The sequence below is a fragment of the Kryptolebias marmoratus genome, linkage group LG16 (assembly GCF_001649575.2).
Source record: "Kryptolebias marmoratus isolate JLee-2015 linkage group LG16, ASM164957v2, whole genome shotgun sequence".
NCBI lineage: Eukaryota > Metazoa > Chordata > Actinopteri > Cyprinodontiformes > Rivulidae > Kryptolebias > Kryptolebias marmoratus.
Window position 1 is genome coordinate 2,722,723 of NC_051445.1, and position 11,101 is coordinate 2,733,823.

At 40.8% G+C, this 11,101-nt stretch overlaps 1 protein-coding gene across 1 annotated transcript in view; it reads left to right on the top strand.

Moving 5' to 3' along the window:
* Positions 1-11,101, top strand: part of LOC108243261 (retinoic acid receptor beta) — a 22,985-nt gene that overhangs the window by 9,865 nt on the left and 2,019 nt on the right. Inside the window, exons 4-7 of the mRNA XM_017428574.3 lie at positions 3,097-3,263; positions 9,601-9,777; positions 10,321-10,525; positions 10,613-10,771. Coding sequence (XP_017284063.1) covers positions 3,097-3,263; positions 9,601-9,777; positions 10,321-10,525; positions 10,613-10,771 — 708 coding nt within the window. The remainder of the gene's footprint in view (positions 1-3,096; positions 3,264-9,600; positions 9,778-10,320; positions 10,526-10,612; positions 10,772-11,101) is intronic.

Below are 11,101 nucleotides of genomic sequence, written 5' to 3' on the forward strand. Positions count from 1 at the left end.
GGACCCATCCATCACAAAGAGCAACAAACATCTGTTTTCAAAGGATGTCGCCTTCTTTTTTATTAACTTCTTTCAAGTCATTAATTTCTTCGAGCTCATCCATCCGAGGAGTTTAATCCCTTCAACCCCCACCCCCCACCACTCTCACAGTCTTATATAATCTGTTCAGTCCACTGAGCAAAGAGCCCAACACTCTCCTCTGAATGAGACGCTCCGAGTCGGGGAAAATGTTGAAACATTCATCTGAGTGGCCTAAATGTTACAGAGCGTTCAGAAGACGATGTCTGCAGAGCCTTTTCCGCCCTGAGCTTCGCCTTGCAGGCAGGACACAGTCTCCTGTCCTTTTTTTAGTTTAGGTCATTAAACGCAGCATGACATAAAGACCTACAGACACTATTCAGACATGAAACTACTGACACATCCCGGGCTTTTATCACCCGCTGCCATGAAAGGCGGGCGATCATATAATTGCCCCGTGTGTCTGTTAGCTTAATATCTCATGAACCAGAGGATGGATTTTAATGAAAGATGTAGTTCTTCTTCTATCAGCTGTTGCCTTTTCAGGGGTCTCCACAGCGAGTCGTCCTCCTCCATCTAACTCTGTCTTCTGTGTCCTCTGTCCTCCATGTCCTCTCTAACTGCATCCATATCTGTCCTCTCTGTCTCTAACATCCTTCTGTCCCTCCTCTGCACATGTCCAAACCGTCTCTAACTTTATCTCCCAGTCCTTCCACCTGTGCTCCTCTGATGACCTCATTCCTAATCCTGTCCATCCTCGTCCCTCCCAAGGAGAACCTCAACATCTTCAGCTCTGACACTTCCTGTTCTGTCTCCAAACTGTCCAACATGGCTGCTCTCATCACTGTCTGTAAGCCTTTCCTTTGACCTTTTACCTTTGCTCACTCCTAAAACTTTTCTCCATCCTGCCTGGACTCTCTTCTTCACCTCTTTACCTCACTCCCTGTCCGCCTGGACAGTTGAAGTCCTGCACCTTTGTGACCTCTGACCTTGTAGCCTCTCTGCTCCACCTGCCTCCGCCTCTCCAGGTTCTCCTCCACCTGTTCCCTGTTCTCACCACAGATCATCTGCAGACATCACCTGTTCATCTGTCCATCACCAGAGCAAACTGATTAACTTATAGAGCCATTCAAGATGATTCAAGATGGCTGCCACAGCTAACTGACTTGAGCCAAAAAAAGGGCTATTAGTTAGTCAGTTTTACAGATATTGAGCTAAAACCTGGTGTAGTAGCTGAATGTGATTCTCTTCACTCACCTCAAGCACTAACAAATCAGGCAAGATTTTGGTTTAAAACAGTGGGGTCCGATCCTTGTGGGCAGGTTTTAGATGTTTCTCTGGTTTGACTCACCTGATCTGAATGACTGAGTGATTAACAGGACCTGAAGACCTGCTGAAGAGCAGAGAAGCAACTAAATCGAGCAGGATGGTGGCCCTCCAGGCAGGCGACGTGTATTCCTTCAAGGAATTATAGTTTCATTACCAAATTATATTAATGTTAAATTTCAACAAACCTCCAACTGTCAGATTAGTTGGGCAAAATTCTCCGCATGAAATGAGTAAAATAACCTTCTGAAACATTGATTTACCAAATAAAAAGAAGTAATTGAGGATTTCTTTGTGCAGCACAGCGGTGCTCTAGCGCCACGCTGAACAATGAAAATAAAGTCAGACTCTGTGTTACTGTGCAAAGCTGTGACCCAGATAAGTGAGGATGTGTGATACGGTGCCAGCAGGGATCGGTGACGAAGCGGCGCTGCAGGATCAACTACATTTTCTCATTGTTGCTTCCCCACATTCAGCTGCAAACATGTTACATAAATAAACACATGTATCAGACAGATGTACGCTACATAACTGCTGCCCCGGACGCTTTGGTAGGCGTGTAACACGATCACTCCTGGAGTGTTTACACGATCATGACTGGATGTAGGGCAACCAGAGGGAGGAGGAGGAGGAGACAGGGGCTGGACGGAGGAAGGCAGGGACCGAGCCGTTGCATAATCCTCCTCTCCGGTGCCATGTGCTGCCCGAGGCAAGTCAGTGGGACGAACCAGAAACGTGTTGACACCATTACAGAAGTGATTATGAAAGGCTAACCTGGATATTTACCTGCTTCAGTTGCCCTCAGGGCTAAAACATGATCCACACAGATTTCTGCCAACTACACTTTACAAAGTCTTAAAGAGGACATTTAGCCACACAAACGTCTCCATTCGGGTCAAATATTTTCTGCTGGAGCACAGAGATCTGTGTAGATCAAGGGTCTCCAAAACCTGGTCCTCGAGGGCCACCATCCTGCAGGTTTTACTTGTTTCTCTGCTCTAACACCTCATCAATGGGTGATTAACAGGCTTCTGCAGAACATGAAGAGGTGATTTAACCTCTGAATCAGGTGTGTTGGAGCAGGGAAACAAGGAAAACATGCAGGATGGTGGCCCTGAGGACCAGGATTGGAGACCACTGGTGTAGATCATCAACAGAAAACCCCCCCCACAAAATCCTGCAATATTTTATCAGAACAGAGCAATGATGTGATGCTGAGTCAGCAGTTTAACTAATCTTTTATTGTATTTTGCAATCTAACTACCTCTGCATAATTTGAGCTATTTTAGCTTTTCATATATCAAAGCATTCTGGTAATGTTGGAGATTCTACGCTGCATTTTTTACAGAAATTGTCATTTTTTTTAGTTCTTCAGTGCTGAATATACATTTACAACTGAAAAACCTTCAGCATCAATCCATTTCAAAATGGCTACCACAGCTAATTAACCGTAGCCTACACAAATATATCAATACCTCAGTGGATTTTACAGATACTGAGCTAAAATTTGGTGTGGTAGTAGCTGACAGTCATTCATAAGACATCCTCTGAGCGCTAACAGATCATGCAAACCATAGCGTGAGATCACACAGAATGTTGTTTTAAAGGTTTGACCAAAATGCCTCACAAGGCGGCGGGTGATAAGCATTCCTTTGTGTGTAATCATAAACCATTTCAATGTGAACATCTAAAAATTTGAATAAAGTTTTATTTCCTCTACGTTTTGTCACCTCCCCTCGTTCTTTTCTCCAGCTGTGAGGAACGACAGAAACAGGCGAAAGGGGAAGAAGGAAGCGGTGAAGATGACCATCATGGAGACGTACGAGCTGACAGCGGAGCTCGGCCTGATCGTGGAGAAGATCTGCAGGGCTCACAGGGAGACCTTCCCCTCCCTTTGCCAGCTGGGAAAGTACACCACAGTGAGTCTCCACCCACAAGGCGCCATCGAAGGCGAGGGAAACTGAGCCATTAGAGCTAAAACAAGCTGAACACAAGCTAAACGCTGGCGTAGCTTCATTCAGGATGGTAAATCCAAAACGAGGTTCAAAAACAACTGGACTTCTTTTCTGCTTGCTAGTTCTGGTTTTTAAGCTTCTTTTAAACACTAGCTAAAAGTAGCTAAAAGGTAAAGTAGCATAAAACATAAAACACTAAATAAAAACAGCAAAGGGTTTGTTAGAAGCAAAAAGTAACAAAGAGCTGACTAAAAGGTAAAACAAACAAATCATAAGCCGAAAGCTAAAGGTATGAAAAGGCTAGCTAAAAGGTAAAAGCAGTAGAACAATTACTAAAAGCTAAAAGTAGCCAAAATGCTAGCTAAAAGCTAAATGTAGCAAAAGGCTATCTAACAGCTAAAAAGACAAAAACAGCGTAGGAAGCTGAAGCAGATTTGTTTGAAGAAACTGAAGAGTGTTTCTGTGGGGAACTTATTTGTAAATACAGATAAATGTTCTAAAAAATATAAAAGTTACAAAAACCAAAAGTCAAAGCAACCAATCCCTGAATGAGCTGAACATTTTGACAAACGAGTCACTAAAAAAAGTACAAAGTATGCAGAAAAATCAAAGCAGGAAAAGAATAAGGTGAAAGCTGAAATCGAAGCCGATCTCCCGTTCCCCCCCCCCAGAAGGACGAAATGTCACCGATCACACGAAGAGTTTCCAGAATCAGCTGCAGTTTTCTGACATGTGTCAGCCGTTTCTCCAACCAGCAGTGAGATGAACGGGGATTATGAGGGTTGAACAGAAAATGTCGGGACGTCTGCTGTGATCCAGAGGATTTAAGGTAATGGGGGTCGGGTGGGAGAAGAGATATTTAATGATCATTATTCAAACATCCCCCCGTTTCTGAAAGCTTGTCGCTCAGCTGGTGATCCTACAGTCGAGGCAGAACAATAAGTAACAAACAAAATGTTTGTTTAGCACCGATAATTTGTTTTTATTTTGACTGAAAAGTTTGTCTGCGCACAACATCGACCTAAAAGTCGTCACAAATGAACAAAAACCGCGTTGGTGTCCGAATGTTTAGGTTTTAATAAATAAATATATGTGATTTCATGCAGGAGAGCTCCAACAAACTGATCTTTGTGGGGGAGGGGAACCAGAACAATGGTCTCACAAATTAAAATCCTGTCAGCCAGACAATGGCACCGGTCACACGCCTGACCCTGATTGGTTGTTGGTTCGTCGTACCGCGGTGCTCATCAGACCGATTCCCCTTTCTGTCGAGAAGCTGCTGAATCACGTCACATCACCGGGTGAATCTGTCAGCTCAGTGAGGTGGACGGATCGCCGTTTTTAGGCTTTTTAAAACTCCCAAAGACACGTTGGCCGTCTGTCAACGATTTCATGACGTTTGACGGATAAACACGAGTAAATTAGATGGTCTGAAGAAGTGTGAGAATGCTAAAGAAATGGAAAAAAATTATCATGAAGAACGAAATTCCATCTTTGGTCTCAGAACCATAACTTCCTGGAACCAGATTTATTTGGGCAAATTCCTGACTCTTAATTCTCATTAATAGAAAATAACATGTGCAAAAAAATTAATTTAAATCTCTTTAAAAAGCTGCAAAACAGCAGTCAGAAAGACACTGGCAGCCATGTGAGTTTTAGAAAAATAAATACCTAATTTGTGTCCAACTAATCGTGCAAAGTCAAGTCAAAATATATTAATTTAATTCAAAACCAACTCATTTGTTCTCGGCTTTACGGTTACAAAAATGCAATGCTAAACGCACTTTCTTCTCAAATTTCTACATTTTTACCTCTATTCCCTTCTTATTTTTCCACAGGATAAAGAAAACAAATGCATCCTGAAACATCACCTTTATTAAATGACTATAATAAAAACAATTAGATTTAAAAATAGTCAATGTAGCAGACGTTCCATAAAGTGTTATGTCACTTTACGGCATTTACTGCTCTATTACTGTTGGAAAATTTTAATTATAATCAGGTAAAATGAGCCTAATTTGTGGTTCACGCTAACCGTAATGTCACTTACAAAAAACCTTTGGCAAAGTTTGCTAGTAATAATTGTTTACCGTTCAATAATCGAGGTCGTGTAACTTGTTTTGTATAAAAATGTGGCTGGGAGTGGCTAATGCCTGGAAGTTTGAGCAAAACCAGGAAGTGGAGCAGAAATAAAATACTGACTCATGCATGCGGTTAAAACAAAACAAAAAACATTCCTGGACTGTTTTCAAGAGTCACGCCACTCAAAGTTTCTGACAATCTTAAATTGACTGAGAAATAATTTAGATTATTATGTAATTTATAACTGCATCCAACCCGATTACTGACAGTAAAGTTATTTATTTTACCACAAAATATTTCATGTTCCGACTTCTTTCATTTTCTTAAAATAAAGTTGTACCTCTTTCTAATTTTACTTTTACTTCCTTCTGTCCTTTTGTCGTGTATTTTTATCTGTTAGAAGAGTCATTATTCAAACTGAATTTTCACAGAAAATGCAATCATTTATCTAGTTTTTTTGTCGTCCTGGTTTTTCCAACATTGCGTTGTATGTTTGAGGTAATCAGTCCTGTCTTATGTTTTAGTTTTAATCTTTGCCTTGTTGTCTAAAAACATCCGAATAGTTTGAAACTGTTGTTTAATCAGCAAACTGACTGAACTGATTCAAAGTGAATTTAAACCGTAAAGGACCGAGTACACATCCCTGAGGGATCGGTTCCTGCAGACACGCTGTTCTTTCATTCATGCCTTCAAACCCAGAGGTATCAGAAACCTCTCAGGAAAACATCAACATAAGACAACTTTATTAAACTCTAAAGTTTAAGAAGGCACTTTCTTGTTTTGTAGCTCTTTCCAAAGTTTCCTGAAGTTATCTCTTTATGGTTACATCTGTTATTGACGAAGGAAAGCCATCGATGTTGTGCTTTCTGCAGAAAGTTCAGCTTACGTCCTTGACCTTTAGACCAGGGGTGTCAAACCCAGTGACGCAAGGGGGCCAAAATTAAAAATTTGGTCCTAGCCAAGGGCCAATCACTATCAATATTTATTAAAAATTACATAAATTAACCTTGGTTTTAGATGTATTATGTCAAATCATTCATACAGAAATATCAATGATCTTTTCCCAGTTACAGATTATACAGAATTTAGAGCAAACAGACTTTAATGAACTCAGACAAATAGATCAAACTTAAAAAAGCACATCATTAGCAGTCATTTCTTACGCCTCACTCAGCTTTTAAATGAATTTTTTAACATTAAAACAGATTAAAACTATATATTGTTGGCTTCTAAGTCACTGTCAAGAGAAAACTTCACTAATTAGCCTCAGTTTTTTAAAGCAAAATAAGAATCAGACTCGATCTGAACCTGACTAGAGGGCCGGATGAAATGTTACAGAGGGCCGGATCTGGCCCGCGGGCCTTTAGTTTGACACGTGTGCTCTAGGCACTCTTTCTTTTTTTTAAATTTATTGATTTTATGGATTTCAGCAAGAAGAGATGAGTTTTATTGAAAAAAACAAACGGCACTTGAAACTGAACGGTTTCAGTGATGTCTCTCTCACAGAGAAGAGAATAACAGCTAAAGCATTTAGCCTCGTATTTGTCCCGTCCCAGCTTATTTAAAAACATTTACATCCATTCATGCATTTTAGGTTTAGATGCATGTTAAATTAAATTAAGAGATGAGTTCATCGTATTCGCAGATAAATGGTGCAGAGTAGGTTTGGAAAATAAGGGCATATCTGACAGGAAAGTAAAAATAAAGTTTGGTTTTTTTAGCCAATAAGAAGGAAGCAAAGAAGGGAAATTGCTCGTTTTTCTCTCATGAATCAAAACAATATGGAGGAGATAATATTTTAAATAATAAGTGTAAATCTGCTGCACATGCATCTGTTGTTTTAGGCACATTTCTTACAAGGAAGTAAAAAGTTTAAACGCTGCTTCTTTGTTAGAGGATAGTGTAACATTTGCTCCGTCATCCTCGGCGAATCAGTTCTCACGCAACGTGGTTAAACCAAACAATGAGACGCTCCCCGTCACTGACAGGAAAGCGTCTTCCTTTCTGCGTGACTCAAATATTCCAGCAGTTTCAAAATCACTAATGGTCATTATGACTAAATGTGTTGGTATGCCTCATTAAAAGCATTCCCGAAGATATTTTAAAATGTGGGTTTAGTGAATCTGAACCGAAAGGGAAACAGAATTAGGAAACAAATATCCTGGTTTGAATTATGTAACAAAAAGTAAATTGTTTATATTTTAATAGGAACTTTAAATCTCTTCTGTTTGGTTCACAGTTTAAAGCCTGATTATGGCGAGCAGGATTTGTCTTCTTGTTTGTTTACCTTCGGCATTGTTTCCAAATGTGGCAAAAAGGAGACAAATTTTTATAATAATCTTTTAAAATGGTCTTAATCATTAATCATTTCTTTTAACTTTGACAGCTTTTTAAACTCCTTTATTCTGTGCAGGACTTGACTATTTTCAGAGGAATGTTTTTGGCTCTGAGCTGCGAATCAATCAGGCGTAAAAAGGCTCCTAAAGATCTAATTTAAAGTCGTCTGTTGGCCTCCGAGTCGACACAACGCTGGTTCATCCTTGGATTTAGGAGCCTTTTTTACGCCTGAATGATTCAAAGATCGGATTTAAGGGACTCAACAACAAAAACAAAACATTCATACTTGCCAACCGTCCCGCATTTAGCCCCCCTGTCCCTTGTCCCGCATCGCCCTGTGTGGGATAGCCAAAAGTCCCGCATTTGGCCCTCACAAGCCACACTTTGTATTTCTCACGCAAAAAAAAACACACAAACGGCCTTTTTGTCACTTTAACACTATATTTAGCGAGTTTTCAGATCCCTCTAGCATTTTTTTAAAGCGTCTAGCGACAAATCTGGTGACTTTGGCGGCTAAATGTGAGAAAGCACTCATTCTGCAGCGTACTGTAAGGCCCGCCCACTTCCCCAAGCACTGACAGCTGTCAATCTCACAGCAGAGAGGAGACCCGCTCATCTGATGACAGAGAGCTAAAGATGGAGAGGCAGAAAGATAAAGATGGAGGCAGGAAAGAAAGCTTTTCAAAGTGGTTGAAAGACAGCAGGAAGTTGTGTCTGAGCATCAAGAGGAGGCCTGGAAATGTTCAGGTTAGCTAATAAATAACAAGTTCCAGCTGTTTACTGATCAGTATTTACAATATAACAGCTGAGAGGATGGAGAGAAAGATCCAAACTTGAGAGCAACTATAATATGTGTTTAATTCAAATTAATTGATTAGAATTCAGGAAAATCTTGTTGAATCTGTGATGTTTGTGTTTATTTCTGGGAGTGATGTTTTAAAGACATGATCAGCTGATGAATAGATAAGCTGTTTATATACAACTGTATATATTTGGGCAGATAGACTTAAACACAGATAATGTAATACTTAAAATGTGAATCTTTAAAAATGCAGTAAATATTCCTTGGAGGAGCGCTAACAGATCGTTGTTAAAACCTGTTAACGTGAGGCGGCAGGTGATATGTATCTGTAACACCGACTGAGTCATCGCCATTTCCCTGTTTGCTAAGGTTGATTGGCTGTGGTGGCCATCTTGAATCACAAGGAATGAAACCAAACCTAAAAGAAACTGTATGAAATGGTGCAATAAGCCACTTCCTGTGTTTGTCAGGGTCAAGATCGCGAGGTCAATCAAGATAAACCATGGAAATAAACCCAGCAGGTGCACAAACAGTGCATTTTACATTAGCTTATTGAGCCGACTTCTTTTTGTATTTATTAATATTATTTCGTTAGACACGTTTGGTGGTAATAATTTATTTTGTGGGCAGTAAAAATTATGTCAAATGTTGGTATTTGTCAAACTAAATGAGTCGATCAAACTGATTCACGTCGTCGTATTTCTCTGAAACAGTTACAAATTAGCTGTGATTTTGGGGAAAGTTTGTTGATTCTTAAATCCCCACTGACCTCTGACCTCATCACCAAATGCTGGTTTAGTTGTTTTTTATGGGGTTTAAAATTACTTGAGCAGTAAACTCTAAAATAATAACTAAAGCCTTTTTACCCGCCATTGCAGAGGGTTTTTTATTGTGCTGCTGGTTTCCTTCTTAAATAAGATTTATTCTGTGATATTTAAAACAAAATATTTGCCATAAAAATTTATGGCAAAGAAGTAAAACTTCCAGAAAGCCTGAAGACTGTTTTGTAGGATTATAGTAGAATAACCCGTCTCTGGCAGTGAAACCGACGTCTCTCGTCACGTTTTCTCCTCCACCCAGAACTCCAGCTCCGACCACAGGATCCAGCTGGACCTCGGCCTGTGGGACAAGTTCAGCGAGCTCGCCACCAAGTGCATCATCAAGGTGGTGGAGTTCGCCAAGCGCGTGCCCGGCTTCACGGGCCTGACCATCGCAGACCAGATCACTCTGCTCAAAGCTGCCTGCCTCGACATCCTGGTGAGTCCACCTCGAGAAATTGGCTTTTATTCTGACCTTGAAAACAGAAAAGACGGGCGAGCGTTTCGTGTTTTAGTCTCCTCCTCCATCTGAGCTGACCTTCTCTGTCACTCTCACCATCTGTCTGACTGTTTACCCAAACGACTCTCAGCTCCGCGGGGATGAAAAGATCTGTTATTTTTCATTTGCACACATTTGTCCCTCCTGATGAAATGTTCTGGCACACCTCTGTGCCAAATTCTCTTTCTGTGCTTTTTATTTTTCTCACCAAATGTCCAGAATACATCATACTGCATCACAAACGAGCCCACTTTCTGCATGTGGGTGTAAATTTTATATTTATGTTGCTTTTTTAACAATAAGTAGGGGAATACTGAGCCAGAATGAGGGCTGATGTATTAGTTAGTCTCCTTAAAATATGAATTACACATATATTTATGTTTTCTCTTTTAAATATTACAGAATATATTTCTTTAAGTGCAGTAAAAACCCTCTTGTTGTTTAAAAAGTTAGATTTCCACCCGTTCGTTGTTTTCCCTCCAGATCTTGAGGATTTGCACCCGCTACACTCCGGACCAGGACACCATGACCTTTTCCGACGGGCTGACTCTGACCCGCACCCAGATCCACAACGCGGGCTTCGGACCGCTGACGGACCAGGTTTTCACGTTTGCCGGGCAGCTGCTGCCTCTGGAGATGGATGAGACGGAGAGCGGGCTCCTGAGTGCCATCTGCCTCGTCTCTGGAGGTGCCGAGTCTGTGTTTGAGGTCTGGTTGTTTTTGGATTTCAGTTCCATCGGAGGCTAAAACCCTGAAATGTTTGTGTGCCGAGCAGACCGGCAGGACCTGGAGGAGCCGTCGAAGGTGGAGGTGCTGCAGGAGCCGCTGCTGGAGGCACTGAAGATCTACTCCCGTAAGCGGCGACCCAGCATGCCCCTAATGTTCCCCAAGGCCCTGATGAAGATCACTGACCTGCGCACCATCAGTGCTAAAGGTCAGAAGACGTCACACTCAAAATGTGTCTCAAATTATTCCAGTTAATCAAATTTCTTCTTCCATTGCAGAACCTCCTGGGTGACATACTACGGGATTTCGTGGGCATTTTTTGTGATTGTTGCAGCTAAAATGCCTGGTTTCGCAGGGCATTTTTCTAAAAGTTGCGATTTTTTTTTTACAAAAATCAATAAACAACCATAACTTTTAATATATAAACCAAAAATCCTTCCTAGTTTTGTAAGATAATTACCAACAAACATTGACATTCTCAAAAGGTGCTTTATTTGAGAACTTTGATAGCTTCTAAACTGACATTCATGAGCATTTC